The sequence below is a fragment of the Daphnia carinata genome, chromosome 3 (assembly GCF_022539665.2).
Source record: "Daphnia carinata strain CSIRO-1 chromosome 3, CSIRO_AGI_Dcar_HiC_V3, whole genome shotgun sequence".
Classification (NCBI taxonomy): Eukaryota; Metazoa; Arthropoda; class Branchiopoda; order Diplostraca; family Daphniidae; genus Daphnia; species Daphnia carinata.
Genome location: NC_081333.1, coordinates 7,773,743 through 7,795,207, shown reverse-complemented (window position 1 = coordinate 7,795,207; position 21,465 = coordinate 7,773,743). Strand labels below are relative to the sequence as shown.

The 21,465-nt window shown below is 41.9% G+C and overlaps 1 protein-coding gene across 1 annotated transcript; it reads left to right on the top strand.

Annotated features, from left to right (window-relative positions):
• Nucleotides 1–8,479: 8,479 nt before the first annotated feature.
• Nucleotides 8,480–20,127, top strand: LOC130704412 (uncharacterized). Its single transcript, XM_057525832.1, has 3 exons — nt 8,480–8,980; nt 16,025–16,576; nt 17,175–20,127. The coding sequence occupies exons 2-3, from the start codon at nt 16,181–16,183 to the stop codon at nt 19,920–19,922; spliced, it is 3,144 nt and encodes a 1,047-aa protein (XP_057381815.1). The 5' UTR covers nt 8,480–8,980; nt 16,025–16,180; the 3' UTR covers nt 19,923–20,127.
• Nucleotides 20,128–21,465: the final 1,338 nt, after the last annotated feature.

Here is a 21,465-nt window from a genome sequence, read left to right as displayed (position 1 = left end):
CCCGGCCATCAAACACCTTTTGGAAACTTCTTTATTTAATTTTTTTTTTTTTATGCTTTCTCTTCCTCCGCCCATTTTGCACACATCCATAGAAGACGACCAGAAGCAGCAAGCAGCAGTTGGAGGGCAAACACACAACAATAGAGTGATATCCCATTCCCCCCACGAAAGAATCCTCGCAGCTGGATGACACTTCCGGAACGATAGGGGTATTGTATATACAGTACCATTTATATATATATGCATGGACTTCTTGCAACACAGGCCTCCATTATTACATACCCAAAAAAAGCTTGAAAATGAATAATCAAAAACGCCCCTTTGAAAGAGAAGAGGAAAAAAAAACGAAGTAAAAAATCCTTTTGTGGTTTGGTTTTCTCAAATAATAATAATTATTCAAGTTGGGCCCATATTGTAACACAGTTTACGAATGATAAGGGGAGGGGGACTTGTTCCGTCATTGTGGGTTACAATAGACGCGCTAACAAGGATATATTTTGTCTAGTTAAAAAAAAAATATGCATGGAAAATGCTTTACATGTCGATGGTAATTCTAAAAAAAGATTCAGAATGTCGTAGGGAACAAGCAGCCGAATCACTTGACAAGGATTTATTTTGCTCCTTGTATTTTATATGGACAATGAGCAAATTGTTTAACTTGGGAATCGTGCTGTCCAGACAAGTGCGTTACAAGAAGCCTCCTGTCTTTCCTTGTTTTGATTTGCATCACGAAAGGTGACTAATCAATTCCCATCCAGCGACTAGGATTGTGTACATCCTCACTCGTTTTTCATCGTATTAAGCATGATCATGATTGGGGACGCATGAACATCACATCTTCGAATTTGGGCAAAGTACCCTATTAGATTGACATGGAAAGAAACTAAACAAAATTTGATTGTTGGTGTTGTTTTTTTTTTTTCAGGAATCACGTTGTGGAACGATAACGTGGAACCCGAGAGCCCTTTTTTATTTATTTCTGTGCCCGTTTTGATGTCTGCGAGACGATGAAATCGTGGCCGACCAATCTGACGTGTTCACGGGGCTGAAGAGAATCGGGAAAGCAACTGGCGACACTGGTTGAAATTTCACAGCAGGCTGAATCTCGTCTATGGTTCTCTCTTGCCCAATCGTTCTCCACTTCAGTGAACAGCTGATCATAATTGGAGTCGAATGACCACCTGAATATATCGACGACCGGTCAAAGTAAAAACTGTTGTAAGAGAAACGGCTGTTTTTCGGGAAAGAACTTGGCTTGAGGTAGCCGTGGTCAAAAAGAATTTATTTTTAACGCAGATTTCCTAGGAAACGAAGGAAAAGGAAAAACAGTAGGACAATTATGGGGACAAAATAACGGGGATAAAGGATTAAAAGCACTTTCAATTAAGAAAGCTTGATGGGCGAATCCCGATTTCTTGAAAAAAAAAACGATTGTTAAATGAAACACCAATGGAATTAATGAGAAAAGTCCATCAAGAAGATGATGTTTAGTGCTATTATTTAAGAGGAAACGTTGATGTGTCAAATAAAACGAAAAGAAAACGTTACTATACACGTAAGTTGGTTCCAATGTTAAGTGGGCGACTGTCTTGAGTGTTTCCCTTCAGTAGGGCGCGGTCGTCCGCGTTCAGGCAAACGATGATGACACACAACTGGGGAACCAGTTGAACGAGTGTAGAACCAGAAAAAAAAAAATGTAAAAGCCCCTGCTGTATCTCGTCAGTGCATTTCCAATCGGATCAATCTATCTCAGCTTGATGGCCTCTCGTGTTTGTTTGCCAACATCTCCAATCGAATCAAATCACCCAGCTATTCACGCTCTTCACGCTCTTCGAACGACTCCCTTTTAAATCGCTACATTTATTTCACCTCTTATAGACGCGCCTTTGATCACGTTCGTCCAAAAATAAAACATCATTTCCAGTTTCATCAGAAGAGTGTAAGGTGCTAATGCAAAAGAGGCGTCTACCTGGATGATAGGTCTTTTACATCTCAACAATCATTGGATTGCTTGCCGTATGGGACGGGACATCCCAGGACACGGACTTTGTGAGACCTGTCTGAATGTCCGTGAACGCATGAATGATTTTTTTTTCTACCAGTGAATCGGAGAATATCTATAGACCATCTCGATATTGAAAAAGCCTTTTACGTCATTCTTTATTTAGCTGAATCTATTTTATTTATTCCCAGCCGTCTTTTTGCTAACCTTGAGAGACTTGGTGGAATTTAAATATAAGAAAGAGGAATTATCTAAACTTGAAATCAAGTTAGCACGCACAGCACGAGCAGAAAGAGTTGTATAGTAAGAATCAAATGATGACGCTCTCCACATATCAGAAGAAGAATGTGGTTTCTCGATAACAAGGCCATCCGGTTCTTTCTAGTTGGTCGTCGACAAACACAATCGTATGACTGTTGTAGTTCGTCACTCGATTGCGTCGAAACACACGCAACGCTTTAGAGCCACAGTTTTTAAATGCACAAATAACCATAATTTTGTACACAAATATCTTTTGTGTCTTTCACCATCAGCGTCATTGACAACGGGTCTGAACGTAGAATACATTTATATCTACCAAAGAGAAGCCAATGGAGAGTAAATTTGACGTTGCATGAGGGCCATCCAGCCGGATCGGCAACAGTTCCTCGCAACCCGGAGCTGCTTACGTGTGTGTTGATTCAATATCTTGTTAGGCAATCACACAGCTATAGTTTTCGGTTTAATATGCTGCATATACAAATAGCAAAATGGCGTATTTGATGAAACAGACGACCGTTCGTCCACCTTTAGTCAGCTGTTTCGAAACTCCTCCGGCTGGAAATCGAAATAATCTTTTTTCTTAAATGGGAAAATAAAAGACTGTTATATACGTACATCCTTCTTTATATTACTATACGAAAAAAAAAAAAAAGAGATTTGAAGAGTTTTTAATATTTGTAATATGTGAGATGCCTAATGTCCTCCAGAGTTGATTCTCTGTGGCGGCACTGAAAAAAAAAAAAAAGGCAGACGGTTAGAGTGCCGTTTTTTTTTTCGGAACTTCATTATCCCTATTGAATGTGACGCCGTAATTTTGGCAACGACGACTACGAGCTTACGTAGTCACGCAGCTGGGCGCACCTGGTCCCGCGTGTGTGTAACGGGCCGTGTTCTTCCGCCGTCACACAAGCCCAAGTTCACGACTCTCTCGAACGAAGCGAGAAGTTAAAGTTACGCAGTCCTATATATATATACATATATATAACACCTTAGCATTATGATAATCTAACCTTCTTTCTGCCCTTCTTTTTTTTTTCTTGTTCGGTCGAACTGAATCCTCACAAACGATCACGTACAGCTCGGATGACTTCGTTACACAAAAGAGCCACTTCCATGAACGTTTTCTTTTCAGAGAAAAAAGGGAAAAACGCGTGAGACACGCAGGCAGTACCGTCGATAAAATGTGTGTGTCAATATGGCCCAAGGTGTCGAGCAACCGAGAAAAAAAAAAGTCATCTTTTCGTCCTCCTTATACGTATATATTTCATAATGTTTTTTTCTTTTTCTTCTAAAATAACCGTCTGAGGCTATTGAATTCACTGTCGATAAATTATTTTCCCATCCATCGACATGTCCGCCAGCTATTACGTCGTGTGGCGTGGATGCAGTTTGTATATAAGCTAAAGGTTTCATCTCTTTTGTGCCATTTGAATTTTCTTTTTTACTCGTTATTCATTGCGTATAGCTAAACAAAAGGCCTCTCGAAAGAAAGTTAAAAAGCAATGTGTCCTCCAGGTTAGGCCAGGGCTCCGTATAGGGAGAAACGACCCCAATGGAGGGGGGTCTTCTTCCCACACAGATTGTCATGGAGATTCACCCCCCCCCCCCCCCCCCCCATTTAGCTTTTCTTTTTCAAAACTTTTCTCCGGGTTAGCAACTCCGTTCAAAATCGATCCCCACCTGGAAAAGAAAAAAGAAGAAACGATCGTGCGTACCTATTTCCCGAATCTCTTTTTCTTGTATTGTTGTGTATCAGTGGCCGTTTTGTTGTCCTTGGGTATACGGGGTGAACCATCAGCTATACACAATCGTTTCCAGGGTTACACGCAACATAGAAGAGGAGAGAAAGAGAGTCCCAAACCAAAAGTTAGACCAGCATTTTCAGTCCTGAAGGGGAAAAAAAAAATCTATTCTTCTAGGTATTGCCAGATCGTTTTGCTTGTTGTGTGACTGGCTGTGGCTTGTTTTGGGTTTAGGTGTCTCGCTGGTGGGGCTGTATAATACATTGTCACTCTTTAGCTGCGAGGCAACTGTTGGGCCATTTTGAATAACCTCCAACACCAGCAAAAGAAGAAGAATAGCTTTTCTTTCACGAAGGGGGGGAAAGAAAAAGAGGTTTCTCCCCTCTAAACTATTTTTCTTATTCGTTGTTGTTGTTGTTGTTGTTGTTATTATTGTCATATTCCTTCCCATTTTGTGTGAACGTGTGTGCCTGAGATCTCAGAAGACCGGAAAGCTTTGGCGCGTGATTTGAATGTTTGAAAATCCCCCAGCGAACTCGTCGTCTTTGCTTCAGTGTTATCGACATTCATCAACTGACTAACTTAAAGGGGGAAAAAAAGGGAATAATAATAAAAGGCATCAGCAGAAAGGTGTGAGGACAAAAAGCTTTAAGCCAGTCCTGGACAATCCTTGCAACGGTGGATACTTACGGTGCTTTTCATATATCATTTTTCTCTCCTTTATCTCTTGCCCCTGCTGCTGCGCTGGCTAAATAACAAATCGACCGGAGAAAGCCGAATCGATAAGTCACAGCGAGGAGCTTATAAATGTTTATAAATAGCCCAACGATTTTTTCCAGGCAAGTCCACAGAAACAAAAATAGTGGGGCCAAAAGAACTTGGTGTAAGGTACGCGAGCAGGTGGAACTGCTTATAGTGTCATGGAAATCGGTTAGATAAGGAACGAGATACGCGCAACTTAGACAAATAAATACACGAGTTAAAATTAGAGGCATTCCCCCAAAAAATAGTATCGACCATATTCTTTTTTAAATGTCAAATAGCGACACGTGACGCGACATTTCCCACTTGTGTGTGTGTCGAACTCTTATTTTATTTGCTATGGATTTATTTTTGTTAAAAAGAAAGGGATTTCATTTTGGTTGTGTGGCTGGCACATTTCCTGATGTACGCAGCGTGATAAGGAAATCAAACCTCTGTCTCCGCGTTGTTGTTTTTTTTTTTTTACCGTGAAAGACAACTACACACACACACACCTGAAGAATTGGAGAAGAGACACACAATTCAGAGTCTTTTTTTTTTTTACACGTTTTTTTTCTGTCACCAGACAGACAGCAAGAGCCAAAACATTTCAGAAACAAAAAAAAAAAAACATCATTTGAAACTGGGTTGTATGCAAATGTTTTTGTGTGTCTCTTCCTTTTTTTGGTGGGAGGAACGAGCGTCACCCGTCACGTGAGGCGCCAGTCCTTTTCTCCATCGTCAGTGTAAACCTTTTTTTTTTTACCGTGAACAAAAAAGAAAAATAGCAAAAAGACTTGACGTCGTCCTTCCCGTCCCCCCCCCCCTTCCAAAAGAGTAAACAGCGGATGACGTGAAAAGTCACAAAAACTCGTCATTTTTATTAAAATGATTGAAAAAATACTCGCTATTGTGTGACACCTTGCAATCATCCACTTGTGGTAATCATGATTAGAATAATCGTTCATATAGTAGCTGTTTTTTTTTCCTTAACTCTCAAACCCCACCCACCGGTTTCTCCCTCCCTTTTATAGTGATTACCACAGGTGGGCATTAAATAGCCACAGGCTCGAAAAGAAACACTACAGATTTGAAAAAAAAAAAGAAGAAGACGAGGAGGATATAAAAGGGGTTGCGAAGGGGGTTGTCTTTGAGAGGGGGGTTTTAAAGATAGGTGTGTGTCTCTATAAGTATGTGTTTGCGTGGTGTGTGTAAGGAGACGGTGGAGGGGGGGGGGGCACTTCTTGGTATCGTATAATTGGCCCTGGGAAGCTACCTGGATTTTATGAACGTAGCACTTAAACATAAAAAAAAAATGGAAGAAGAATTCCCAACACTTTTGTCTTTATCGGCTAACAGAGAGGAGTTATGCAGAGGTGAGTGATGAAGACTACAGGAGCTCCGTTCATTTAGCGGGCGGGATTTATTATTTGAAGAAAAAAAAGAGGAAAGAAGATGGTCGAAGAGATGAAGTGGAAAGCCAAAAGGAAAGAAACGAAACGATAACCAGCATCGGAATAACTTCTTATGCCTCACGACCGTAAACCTAATTTACTGTATGCGTATATATAGACACGCTTATAGTTGCCGCCGCGTTCTTTTCATTTTACTCTCTCAACTTTTGCTTTCTTGCCCTTTTTTTTTTTTTATGTTGCCCAGTTTTTTATTTATCTTTCATTCTTTTGCCGGTATTTTGATCGCATTAGTCCCGAAAAGAAAAACTTCACTTTCACGTCTGCCCCCTTTTTTTATTTTTTTACACGCATGAAGACGTTACGAGCACGCGCTCAATTTCAACATGTGACCCGCTTAGAAACCTCTCACCATTCGACAGTTGTGAAATCGTAGGATTAGGAAGTGAGATGATGAATTCAAAAAATAGTTCAGCTTTTTTTTTTTGTCTTTGATTTTTTTTTTTAAGATTTATGACAAGTGTTGCGTGACGGTGTTGGTCGACCGGTTACGGTTATTATGACAAGTATATAAAGAAGAGTCGACGTTCGATGTGTCAATCCTGTTGCATGAATTTCTTTTGTTTTTAGGTTTTTTTTTTTTTTGTTTATTCGTTAATATGTTTTCTTGAGTTTCTCTATAAGAACAATTTCGAAAATAAATTAAACCAGTTCATGTTTTGATCGCTTTCTTTTTATTTGTCTCTTTTGATCTCTCATTTGGGTTTCATACTCGGACGAGTGGACCTTATGAGCATCATACGAGAATAAAATGACGACATACGTTTACACACATTCTTTGCTTCTATATCTTTTTTATTCGTTTCCAAGGGGACACATCTCTCAATTTTTTTGTTTCGTGTTTATTGTTAAATCTTGTACAGCAAAGCACTTTAACTGGCAAACAAGTTTTATGAATTAAATGTGACGTCGATATGCGATCATTGGCTTTTTTTCAGATTCCCTCACTTTCTTTTCCGTGTTTGAAAACGCCGGCGCTTCGGGAGTGTAGTCAATGTAATAGTATAGCATGTACAACACTAAAGAATATAAAATTTAAATGAAAAGAAAAAATCATGTCGAAAGCAAAAGAAACATTTATGCGAGGTGACACACTGGCGGAAAGGAACTCTTTTTCGCAATGCAAATTGGCATTTCCATTAGTCTCTGCGTTCTCACATGGCCGAGAACTGTTGATGCCAGAATAATAACAACGATAATAATAATCATTTCAAAAAAGTTTTTCAAAACAAAAAAAAAACACACGCACAAACAAGAAAATGGTCAAAAAAAAAAGATCCATAAAAAAGATAACAGACGTACGAGTCTCAAAAAAAAAGGGAACAGTCCTGAAAAAAAAAAAAACTAAATTCATCGAATATTTTTGCCTTTTCTCTGCCTCGGCTCCAGCAATCTTGTTATTATTACTATTATCATTATTATTATCATAGTGAAACCGACTAGCAAAATATGGCTTCGGGCTGGCATGAGTGACTTGCCATCTATACATCGCCATTTTCTCTCTTTCGTGTGCTGCGTGTCTTGTAGATATTCCCGACGTGGGGTACTACGTGCGCAGGGCCCAGTGAGCTGAAGGGAAAGAAAAAAAAAAATGTTCTAAAATAGCTCAACAAAGAAGCGGGGTATAAAGAGACGTTTTTATTCAGAGAGTCTCTTTTTTTTTTTAATTCAAGATTTCGATATAGATACAGATAGAAGACGTTTGAAATGGCCGTCGTGATGTAGGCCAGCCAGCGTCCACCTTCCAAAAGCTACACAAACAACAAATGTTTCGTGCGGCTTATAGGAAAGCACATGATGGCCAGGCATTCCGCAGAATCGAAAATGGTTCTTTTTCGTCTATTTCAAATAAGCTCCCCCTCTCTCCTCCCTTTTTTTTTTTTTGGCTGTTGGGAGAAAAGGGCGTCCTTGTCGTCGTCACAGTAGGTCTTTGACGGCGAAAGATATGGGCCGTAGTATCAACTGCATATAAGCTGTCCTGGTGGGATTGAAGGCCAAAAGGCCAAAAACGAAACAGAGGAATGAGATGATAAATAGAAGAGAGCGTATAGATATTGTGGATGTGTGCGTCCAGGTATCGGGAGAGCAGGCGGAGCTTCAGAAGAGCCGAAGGTAAAACAAGTAAGAAGAAGGGGGGAAGGACGAAAAAAAAAAAACTTCGGTCTTTCTCTCTCTCTCTCTCTCGCTCTCTAGAGGGTCTCCGTTAAAAGGAAAAATAAAAAGGTAGAAAACGTGGAAGAGGTGGTCCAGAGCCAGTCAGTTGGGGACAGACCACCGCCCCGTTAGCATGCACCTGCCGCTCTCTTCAAAAACCATTTTCATTTCTTTCAGTTGGTTAAAGAAACACATTTTTGCATCGCCGTCTTTTTTTTTTTTCAAACATTCAAAAGACAAGAGACAAGAGTTTAATAGTTCAGTGCCAACAGTAACAGACGCTATTGAAACAATTGCTTGACACCTGTTGCAACGTGCGTGAAAGTGAATTTTTTGTTTTTCAATTGAAAATTGCCATCATCCAGTAAGGAACTGATGGAAGTGGTGGTGGATAGATAACATGCGCCAAGAGATCGCACAATCCATTTTCGTTCGTTCATAATCTTCTGCTTTGCCCAATTCGGATAATTCAATCGCAAATCAACTTTGGTTTTCCCCCCTGTTTTTCATTCTCCGTTTGAATTTCGTATACACAAAACGGAAGTGTTCCTTATCCGCCGGTGACCCTTTCAACCGGCTACCTCATGCGGCCTATCACCGATCAACAGGTAAGAAAATGTCTTTGCTATTTAAATCGATGTGTACTCTCGTTTGTTTTTTTTTCTTTCTAAACTTTCATTTCGCGTTGGCTATCGAGCGAAAGCATAGCTACGTCTGTATATATTGCGCAGCATCATTCGCCTTAACTAAGAATGAAAAAAAAAAAAACACAAAAAAAAAACAAGGAGAGAGTATTTTTGTGTGCGTTCGTTCCATGTTTGACAACGCGTGCGCCTCGGTCGTTCAGCGCGGGCGCCAATCGCCAGCAGCCAAGGAATGTTCCTCAGAGTCCGTTGAGATCGTAAAAACAAATTAAAACAAAAAAGAAAAAAAAAAGGGATGATGTATTGTAAAGAAAGAAAAAGTAAAGGGAAAAAACTAATTTTCTAGTATTTATGTTTTGTTATTTCTTTGGAGGAAAAAAAAAATCGTTAAATCTACTACGCCCCCGCGTGTGCACGTTTAAAACGGGGGGTATGTTCTCCATAGTGTAGGGGAAGAGTAAAAAACTCAGGTAAAAAAAAAAAATAATAAAATAAAAAGATCACCCTGCCTCTCTTTCCAAGAAAGAAAACAATAATAATCGACTACAGTACCATTACGTGGCTTTTATCCAGGCGGATGTTTCATTTTTTTTTTTTTTTTTTAGCCATGCGAATTTCATGCCAAGGTTAAAGGAAATTCAACCTGAATAGGTACATCAATTTGAATGTCAAGAAAGACAAAAAAAAAAAAAACGTCTCCCACCCCCATATCTTTATTTTCTATCCATTCCTCTTGTTATGTTTCACCCGCTTGTCTTGGAGGGGGAAAAAAAAAAATTTGTACATCGTAACACACGTTGATATAGGTCTGTCGCTGTCCGGGACCTTCTAATCTCGATCCGTTTTCTTATACCAAACAAAGTCGAAAAAGACTCTTTCAACTTAAAAATACTCAAAAAAACAAGAATTACGAAGAAAGAGAGGGAGAGAGAGAAAAACATAGTCTTTATTATTTTAGACTATATACGTATTTTCTTGTCAGATGGTTGGGTATCAGTACACACCTGGCGTTAGGGGTGGCTATTTCCCTCTTCCTGCTTGAACTGCCAATCACACGTCATCTCATGCTCTGCGTATAACTTTTCGAATGTTGTCTATTTCTCGCTTTACTTTCTTGTTTGATTTCTCGTACGTCCTATCTCTCTTTCTCTCTCTCTCTCCATGTGTGTGTTGTACCGTGTATAACAAACTCTCGGTTCTACACACGTATATAACGCTCCGGTGCGTATGTCGAAGGTCTCGACCTTGCGGCGCACCTATCCGGAACACCCGGCGATGGTGGCCCCTTCTGAAGCCCCAACCAGAAGAAGAAGAAGAAGAAAAAAAAAATAACCAAAAGAGAAGAAAATAAAAATAACATTCCGGAGCTTATCTCTCTCGCCGTATGTTCCCTCCTCCTTTTTTTTTTTTTTCTTCAAGCATCCTCTCTCTCTTTTTCCGATCTTTATTTTTCTTCTTCTTCTTCTTCTTCTACATAACATACACATTTATCTTTCCCTTTTTTTTTTTATCTCGTTTGCCTATTTTTGAGTTGGCGTGCGTTTTTTGCCCATATTTTCGTTTTCTTTTTTTTTTTCTATCTTCGCCTTGAGCTATAATAATTGAATCAGTCGCGCAAATTAGGATTTACGAGTTTCTTCAACGATGACGCTCTAGAGATGAGGGGGGGGGGCACCTTTACCCCCACCGCGGACAAATTTCCTTGGGCGAGCGTGCGCGCGCTATTTGAAATGTCGTTAAGTGTGTGCTCCACTACTGCACTTAGCGCAGGTAAAAGGACACAGGGGTACCCCCCCCCTTGCTTTTAAGAAATGGGGACGAAGCAGAAAACTCCAGTCAGTGCATGAGCTGGGCCATCGGAATGGAATCGACAGGTTTTCCGATCGCCAGGATCGATTGTCAAAGTGAAAAGAAATAGAAAATGAGTGGACCTTGTATTGTGTCTATGGCATTTCTTTTTTTTTTTTTTTTATTCTTGGGTACTTTTCTACTTTGGGTTTTCATCTTTCTTGCCTGGAAAAGAAAAAAGAAAAATAAGGGGAACACAACATTTAAAGAAGGAGCCTCCTCATCTTTCGTTCCTTCTATTTTTCTTTTCTTTCTTTTTTTTTTTGTTTCAAACTTTTATTTTAAACAAAAAGGAAGAAGACGAAGAAGAAGAAGAAGAAAAAAAAATAAGTTGAAGGGAAATATGTTGCCTCTATATAGCTGAGCGCTTATGACAAAGGTATTTCCACGGACGTTGCCAAGTGGACAGGAGACCCCCTGCCATCCTTCTCTCTTTTTTACCTTTTATTTATTTTTTTTTTTTAAAGAAAAATAAAACTCCCTATTTTTTTTCCCCTTCCTTTACGAATCGCTCACGGCAGACATTTTCCTCCGACTGTTTTTTTTTCTTTTTGGGTGTAAAAAAAATATTTTTTTTTTCTTCCTATTTTATAGACATGTACGATTCAAAAAAAGGCCTTTTTTTTTCCTCTTAACAACTCGTCTCCGTAGATACACAAACTCCTCTGTCGCAGTACAGTTTGTACGTACCGTGTAAGAAACCCAATGTCGTATACATAACTAGCTCCTTTATTTCATTTTACCTCTCTCTCTCTATCGTTTTTTTTTTTTTACTACTCTTTAACTCGTTTCCGTTTGATAAACTCCCCTCCAACATTTTCTCTAGTCCCACGTTGTGTCCGTGTTATTTTTCTCCCTTTCCTGGTAACGGTTGAAGAGAGGAATTCTTCCCTTGGATATTGTCACACCTGTCCCCTTTGAATTTGCTGTTGGGGTTCGCTCGCACAAAACTCCGCCCAAACTTCTATACCCTTTTCCTCCCCCCATTTTTTTTTTTTTTATCCTTCCCACCTTTTTGGGTACAATTTTCGTTTTGTGCGTGTGATTCCTTTTCAACGATTGAGTTCCCTTTTTTTTTTCAAACGGTTCCGTGTCCTTTAATGTTGCGACCCGAGCGCACACGGTTGCTATTTATTATTATAATGCGCAGTATCTTATGTACCGTGGTTTTGTTACAGTACAATCCATGCGGACACCATAGTCATGATGATGTATAGTCCGAAATGCGGAGAAAAGCGGCCCACGGGGTATAGGAGGGTGGCCCAGCTGAGTGGCTCTGAACAATTGAGAATTGTCGAGGCCATACAGGCCCTGAGAAGAATAAAAGCAGCCTTAGCACACCTGTAACAATAGTCAGCTTTTCTTTTTTCCCCTTTTCGTCGTTACCTGAGAGTTTTGCTTAGTTCAATTCAAACTAAAAACTCTGGGAAGAGGCAGCTGAAATAGAAGAAACAAAACAGGACGTTCAGCATTTAAACCAACTCTATTTTTGCATTCCTCGACTTTGACTGTCGCACGTAATGTTGACTCTCCGCTTCACAATTTTTTTTATGTATTTCTTTAACTAAAAGAGCATCAAGGATCCCTTGTCTTTCTCTTGTTGATTTACATCCAATGACTCGGGCCTTGATTTTTTTTTTTAGAAGAGTCGTCATCGTACTAAAAAAAAATATATATATATATATATACAGCTGTCTGTACAGAGAATGTCCACTATTATAATAACGCCAGAAGACACAGGCGCGGCAAGGACGATTCGGCTATTTGAATAGCCGAAAGAAACGCACCTATAATAATAAATAGTATTTTTATTCATTTTATTTATTTATTTTTTTCTTCAAAATGTGAATGCCATCCTTTTTTTTTTTTTTGAGTCTTCTTACACCTGGCATCACTGGCTAGAATGCGTCTCTATAGAATCAAATGAAAATAGAGAATTCCGCTATATGTTGAAAAAAAAAAATAGATACGCGGAAACAGGTAAATGGAAAAGAGATTAGAAGAATGACTCTTTAATTGTCCATTCTTTGCCATGGTGCAATTGCCCCGGTTTTGTTGGTTTCCATTATTGCATTGCCATAAATGTTTTTGAGGCAAATGTTGCAAACGATCGCTTATTTATGCTAATTCAATCGGTTAAAATGCGAAGGAAAAAAAACAACACATTTTTCTACGAACGGATGATTGACATTCGACCAGCCTCCCCTCACCGGTCATATCACCTGATTATCTAACAGCGACCTTTTTTTCCAATTCATTTGCATACGCATTCTTAACATTTGCTGACGTCTGCAGAATCTAGCTTATTCTTTTCCCGTTAATTTTTTCATTCTTCTTTTCGAGATAGTTAATAATAAACACATTAATAATGAAAGAAAAAACAACTAGAAGGAATTTGTATTGTCTTTTTCTTCGTGCGCATTTTTTTTTTTTCTACTTTAAAAGAAAAAAAATATATATATAATCATAATAATAAATACGAATCGTTCTAAACCATAAGGAGAAACTGGTTTGTTGTCTTGCTTGTCTTATACGTCGTCGGCCAGAGCGGCGGCGATTGTTTATAACATCGGTCTCTCTCCCGCACCTTGACATTGAATCATTGATCAACTCGCCGGATTTTCTTTTATCTTTTTTTCCTTTACCTCTTTCCATCTCCTTCTTCTTTCCTTTTCATTTTCTTTTTTTTTTTTTTTTTATCTTTTGCCCGTTTCGTACGAGATGGGTCTGTCTGAACAGTTAGGACAAAGCCCGAAAGCGAAACAGAGAATTTAAACAGCAAGACGAAGGGATGGAAAAAAAAAGAAGAAAAACAAAATATATATAGAAAACGAATAAGAAAAAACAAAACAAAAGAAAAGGTCGGCCCGAGAAATCGAATCGATTGCGTGTGTCACGAAGGACAACAACCTGGCCACCAAATATACAAAGTGGTCGGTCTTGCTCGACAAGGCAAAGAACACCCTCGGCCAATTAGACTCGATCAATCAAAGCGACACAACACACAGCATCTCTCTCTTTTTCGTTTACGATACATCGACGCTTGTTTCCTTCTCTCCCTACCCCTACACACGAAAAAGGATTTTCAACCATTCGAGTCAAAAGAAACCGCAATGAATGCGATCGTTAATCATTTCGTTTTGAACGACATTATTTTCGCTATTTGAAATTTTTAAGCTGAAAAAACACATCTTTTTCTCTGTGTGTGAAGACACGCGGTGTAGGAAAAAAACAAAAAACAGACTGATGGCCAGCGGCCGGAGTTCATGTGTCGACGGATGGTTTATTTTTCTCTTTTTCTTTACGACTTCTTCATGCTCATTTTTGTTGTTGTTCTCCTTTAGTTAAAGTTAATTGTTTTTCCCTTCGGTCTTTTTATTTTTTTTTAAATTCTAATCTTCTATATATATATATATATATACACACATACAGACGGAAGAGAGAAATGAAGGTACATCGTACGACCCCCCCCCCCCCCCCCCCTGCTATATACAATTTCGACTGGCCCTTTTTGTGTATATTATTTTCCCGTAAGAAAGCCCAGGCGCTACAGGGTGAAACCTTACAGAATACATTATAGTTTCTTCTGTCGTCTCGAAATTCAATCGCTTATATACAAACAAAAAAAAAAAGGAAAAACTATGTCGACAACAAATGAAAAATAAAACTAAAACAATAAATGCGTGATAAGAGAAACAAAAAAAAAATCTCCAAACAAGAAGATAGAAAAATCAAAACAAGCATCAAGACGAAGATTCATGGCGTCGTAGTTGAGTCAGCAAGAAAAAAGAAACAAAAAAAAAAAAAAAAAGAGCACGAAAAAAAGGGCGATGAAGACGGAAGGTCATTAATTCATCACGTCCGCGTACGACAAAAGTGACAGTTCCGTGTAATAACGGTAGCTAGAAAGCTGTCTGACACCTCCGGATTAGATGTATTGTTTCTTCGTTTTTTTCTTTTCCTTTTTCTCGTTGATGATGACCACTTGTGAGAGACGAAGAGACTAACTCTCGCCCTCCCTCATCTCATCTCCTGAGATAATAAAAGAGCGATGATGATGGAAATGAGGGACCCTGGCAACAAAAGCACGTGTGATGAAGCGTCAGCGAACCCCCTGCAGCATTTAGACGCAACACGCTAGTGGAAAGACGGAGCAACAAGTCGGAATGCTCCTTCATCCTCCCTCCCTCTCCCTTCCCTCTCCTCATGATAACGAAGACGATGGCACCTGTTGGCTTTTTTGAAACTGTTCGGAGGGAAGGCCAGGTCGAGGCGCCCCGCTATGCGCCTCGTACAGAGAGAACGAAGGAAGGAATTCCTGATTTTAACGGGCACATCACACCCCGCGTTCCAGCTCCCCTTCTTTTTGGGCAAAAGAAATTTTAAATCTTGGGTTCTTTTTGCTGTCGGGATGTTGGGTATATCCCCCCCCCCCCTCATATGCATACGTTGCGGATGTGAACAAAAAAAAAAATGCGAAGAGGATGGAATTTCGTTTGGGCAATGGGCCAGTTCTTTGCTATCATCAAGTCAAATTAAGACTTTTTACTTCATTTGCAATGATGTAATAAGAACATCTGTTGAGAGATAGGTGGGAGGAATTCTTTAATAATTCTCCATAAATGTATGGGACTGCTGGAAACCCCGGCAGCTCATTTCGTTTGAGTGGTGAAAAGCAGGAAGGGATTGAAAAGAAACAAACCACTGGCCCCTCAAGTTGATAATAATGACAGGTGGTTGTTTGTTTGTTTAGTTAAAGTAATAATCATTTCTTTTTTTTTTCAATCTGTCTGTCCTTGTTTCCTCTCTTTTTTTTGTGTTCTAAAACTCTTCGGTTCGTTTGCGCCCCGCCTCCCTCTTTTATGATTAAAGGTCGTCTCGACACGCAAAGGCTTGTTAAAGAGGAAGGCACTCGCATCGATCACCATTAAGCCTATCACGATGGACAGCGTGTAGAAATTGTGTGGCAAAGGGAAAAACTTAACGAAACCGAACTTTTTCGGATTGAATGACGATGCACCACCGGCTTCTATTATCTTATTACACCCGAGATACTACGGGGCGTTGTGTTTCCCATCCTTCTTTTCGGAGTTGAAATAGAATAATGCCCCGTGTAGAAATGGTGGTAATTAATCAGTTTTGTTTTCTCTTTCTTTTCAGTTTATCCATCGTGACTGGATCGTGCTGCTGCTGGACTGACTCTTCAGGCGGTCTAACGCCATACCGGTACTTGCCGTCATCGTAAAAACATCATCATCAACGCACACACACAGACACACTCATACACACACGTAGACACGCAAACGAAATTCCAAGATGAAGAAAATCAATAGTTCAACTTCGGCCGTTGATGGCGCTAAAGTGGCCGCAACTGCTCCGCAACACACGTACCGATGGATCAGCGTCCTCCTCGTCTTGGGTCACGTCCTGGAGACGGCCTTGCAGATCTACCTGATCCATCACTATTGGCAGCTGACGACGCGCTGGGCGGCCGGTCTGGCCGCTTTGCTCACGGCCACCGTCGCCATCATCAACGCGGCCAGCATCATCGGCGTCCGGCGCGGCCTCGACTTTGCCGACAGGTGGTTCGGCCAGTGCCTCTGCTACGTTATGCACTTCTCCCTGCTCGGCATCGTCTGGCGATTCCTCAAGCTGACCTTCCTCTATGACCGCACCGATTTACGAGAGTTCGCACTGCTCAGATTCGTCCAGGTAGGAAAAACCGAAGCGAAATTTGCTTTTTATTATTTATTGGAAAGACTTTGGGGTTTTTTGAGGGGTTGCCGGACCTGTTGCGTACACGCAACATAGTTCCACTGCCTCTCTTTTTTGTGTTTTTTTTTTTTTTTTTCTTAAATATTTATTTGTCGAAGTTTTATGACCTCACGAAACGCATAAAGAGTCGAGTTCGAACAGTTTACACACACCAAACACATAGTACAAAAAAGAAATAGGACAGCTAGAAAATGTTTAGCGAGGACAAGGGTAGAGAGAAAGAAAAAGGAAAAGTTTTTCATTGGGTCGAGAAAAAAAAAAAAATGTTATGTCCAGACCCTTAAAAGGGGTTCCAAAAAACTCAAGAAAAAACCCAAAAAACTTCAAAAAAAAAAATCTTGCATCATAATACAATACATATATCTAGACGGACTTCGTTATTTATTCTAAGCGAGTAGGCGGCACTATAGACAAGTCCAGAATTTCGAGGAATCCGGCCAACGATGCCGGATGAATAAATCTTTTAATTTAATTCTAAAACTTAGCTCAACGTTAAAACGACATTCAATTTAATTGTTTCTTATTAACTTCACAGGTTCACTTGCAAACGCTGCCTTCGCTGCTCTTGCAGACTTGTCTCATCTACCAGCACGGATTGCTCAACGCGGACGTGACTGCCGTTCCAATCGGACTGGCCATCACTCAATTGGTCGTTGCCGGGACGACGATCGCCTTGACGACGTTGGTCTTGTCCATGCCGACGAGCGGAATCATCGCAGCCGCTCCATCACCTCCTCCGCTGGCCACGTCCAGCGTCAAATGCTCCGATGAAGAGAAAATGATTGCAGCTTTCCCATCTCGGCTTCGCCAGAAGGAAGAGCGCGGATGCAGCGGCCATCAATGCACAATCACGGCCGTCCGCAGTATTTGTTTGCTCTGGTGCCGGACCGTCGCCGTCGGCGTTTTCATGACGGAATTCCACGTCTGGACGCTGATCGTGTTCGGTGTTCATTGGTGCATCACGCTACTCTGGTTGGTCTTGCAAGATTCAGCTTCGGAATTGCCGCATTCCGGATACGCTACGGCTCCTCCTTCTCCAGCTGTTTCGCTCTTCCGGCGGGCTTTAGTTGCCTATCTTTTAGTCTTTGACTGGCCACCGCGCTATCAGCCCAAACACTCCGGTTGGAGTGCCAGTCATAAGGCTGTCAATCCAGCGGCTATCGTTCCGGCTGTCGGATCATGGCTGGATGTGGTCGGATTGGGAGGCGAACCCCGTTCCGTGGCTGTTGCTCTCTACTACGGCATCAGCGGCGTTGAGAATGCGGCCATGCTGACCCTGTGGTTCCATTTCGCTCCGCCTTCCATCCTTGTGCTTCCCGTTGCCCGTCTGACGACATTAGCCACTTGCACGGCCGCTTTAACTTTGGGTGTCTTGTGTGTTGTCGCTTCGACGCAAGGGCCCGATGAGGAAGTGTCCGCTTCATCATCGAGTTCATCAGCGACGTTGACTTCCAACCGGACCAATTTCACGGCTTCCGATTCGACGTCGCTGTCCGCTTCTTCATCCAACACGTCGTCTTTGAAACCGATCAGTGCTGGGCCTTTTATTCCGCCTTGTTCTGTCGTCCAGCAACGCGAAGTGCGTACCGTCGTAGCTCAAGTTCACCCGCCGCGAACGACGACGACGCGCTTGACACAAGCAGCACTTAACATGGCGGCTAATCACAGTCATCCGCCGATGGAACCGCCTCCACCTCCGCCGCCAGAGACTACCTGGGAGAGGGCCATCAGTGTCTGCGACGACGAATCGTCCAACAGCCGCAATACAAACACGATGGATGGAGCGTTGACGATGGGTCCCGGAAGCGGATCAGGATCGTGTCCGAGCCCTCCGCTTTACAACGTTGCCATCAGTGGTAATGGTGGTGCATTGATCGCTTCTTCTTCCAGTCCAGCTGTCACTCACCCGATTGCTGGCCAGCACAGAAGCCACCAAGCGAGTCCTTTCAGAGATCCCAGCACATTCACGGCCAGTCAGAATTCGTACCGCATGGCTAAAACCATAGGCACAGCCGGCCTGACGAAGACTTCAGCTATTCTAACTCAACAGCTGGAAGGCATGGTGAAACGGCCTTATTTATCCGGCTGTCCGCTATCGTCCACTCCGCGATTGCTCCGCCGGAACTCTTCCTTTGGATCGTCTCTGATGATCAAATCAGCACGATCGTCCGCGTTGCGAGGAGGAGTTTGCAAAACGGCAATCAGATCCGCCCACACGACTGGCCGTCATCGTCGTCGCCACCGGACTCATCAGAATCATCACGGATGTAAACCGCGTGGCTCTAAAGGAGCTTGTCATTGCCGCATCTTTGACGATTATGGAATGGGCATCCTCATTAAAGAGAACGCCATCTCTAAGAGCGGAACGTTGACGAGCGGTGGCCGGAATTCTTCCGGCCGATTGAGTCACGGCTTGTTCACCACCGCGGACACGGACGCCGGCAAGCCCCAATTGCAGATCAGATGCGCCAAGTGCCTCGGAGCTCACGATCCGTTGTTGACCAACTGCGTTCGGAGCAAACGCCAAACGATGGCGGCCAAAAAAGCGGCGACGGCTAGCGGAGTCAAATCCAAAACGCTTCCGTCGCGTCACAAGGCCACTTGCCTCGTGGCTCGCAATCAACAACTGGAGACGTCCATGTGCAGCACCAATTATCCGTCGGACACGGAAGTCACGTGCACCGGAGGAAGACGTTCGCTTTCATCGTCGTGTTCTAGCGGCTCCATCGACGGCTCGTCCACCAGCAGCTTGGACTCGGACGCCACGTACACAACTTGGCCGCCGCCAATTCGCATTCCGAGCATGGAGCGTCTCTTGTCGGAGAACACGGACCCGTCGCCGTGGAATTACGTCCAGGCTTGGCTGGTCAATGCTAATCAGCCGCAAACACGCCCACTTCCGGCCGGTGCCGCTAGTGGTACCGGGACGGTAAGAGGCTCTGCTATCGGGACGGGCAAGCGGATCGTCAAGCGACTCGGTGGCTCTCCCATCTGCGCTGGATCGACTGCTGGACAAATCCAATATTTGATGCGTCCACATCGACATCATCACCAAGCGACTGGTGGAGGGGCTCAGGATGTTTACAGCGCATATTGTACAGTTCCTCCCCGACTTGGCCAGACAGTCAAAGAATTGAGCGTCGTCCAGCGGAATCAGAAATCATCGGCCAACGCTACGGCCGTGACTGAACATCAGTACAGTACGCCTTCGGTAGTGCAGTACAGCACTCCCATAAGCACCGGGAGCACGACGAGTAGTACGGGATTGGAGATTGTCGTTTGAAAAAATGAAAATACCTTTATGTTTGTTGTTTCGACATTGTTGCGTATGCAAAATTCCAATAATTGTGTTTTTTTTTATTGGGAAAAAAAACAAACCCGTCATGATAGACTATGTACATTTCGACGTGATTTCTCTGTCATTTGTTGCATATATTATAAATAAGATGATTATCATAATAATACAGTATGTCTGTTTTGTCCTGTCACGCAATTCGTCGTTCTTTTTTTTTTTTTTCCTTTCCACCCTCTTTTATTCTCTCTTTCATTATGTCGGTAATGAAGTGGTCGGTTGAAAACAATAAGTGAAAGAAAAAAGGAAAAAGAGGCGTTGACGGGTAAGGAGGCGTTGAAGGGTCGGAGGAGGTGCGCAATCATGTAATCAAAAGAAAAATTCAAGCGCCACTGTATACGATGGGTTATACATCAACGAGTGGTTTTTCCTTTTTTTTTTAAGGATGGCCGTGTTTTTAATAACAGGCAGTTGAAATGAAACACTCTGTGATTATCAGTTTATAGAACTAGGGGAGGAATAAAAAAAAGAAAAGGAAAAACAATTAAACGATTGTCTTTTGAATGCGTCGCACGAATGGCCACTCGATTGCAAAGTACTTTCTACTAATCTAACTATCTGTAAAATAGCCAAGTACATTTTGAAAATGATTTCAAATTCGGATGTGGGTTCTCGTTTACTGCGGCCGCGGCTCTCCTTCGGTTCGGGGCGTATAATTGCAGCCGCGCACGAAAATAATAAAAAAAATTTAAAAAACTTAACCGCGCCGCAACGACTCGTTTGTTCATTACCGTGCACTTCTATGTGCACATTCAGCCACACTATGTGCGCGTTAACGGTAGATGCCCGCAGCGCGTGAATAAAGGACGTTCATGGGGGGAAAAAGAAAAAAAAAAAAAATACTCTTTCACCCGGCACCTGACAAACGAGCGCGTTTCGTACGACTTACTACTCGTACCCACCTGGAGTCTAAATAATCATAACAATCAAAAGTGAAGCGAAAGAAAAATTTCGTTTTTCTTTTGTTTTTCTTTTTCGTGATTTCTTCGTCCGAGTTTTCTTTTGTGGCTGGCGTGCGCAACGTCTAAACCGCTGCTACTCGATGTGTGTGTCTGGGCGTTGTAAATGACACAGACAGAAGCCGACATCATCAAGCCGGTTTGGAGGGAAAGAAAACGAAAAGCATATGTAATAATTTGCGCAACAGCGCCGCGCGGTCCTTGTGCTGTTAGTCCCCTTGAAACTCTGTCGTAATTGGTCGTTTGCAGCACTTAATGAACGTCGTAAATGAATTTCTACGACCCCGGCAGCTCTTTTCTTCTTTTTTGGCCGTCTTTGATTCTAAAAATTCTATAGCATTTCTCTCTCAATCGTCTTCTCATTTCTTTTTCTCTTCGCTTTGTTGCGCCTTTAATCTATTTTGGCGTTATAGACTTCATTAAATAACCGATTGGAGCGTGAATCCTTTCGCTTTGGGAGCCTCTCTGAGGGGAAAAGAGTCTCTGCTAGATGCATAAACATTTAAGAGGAAAAA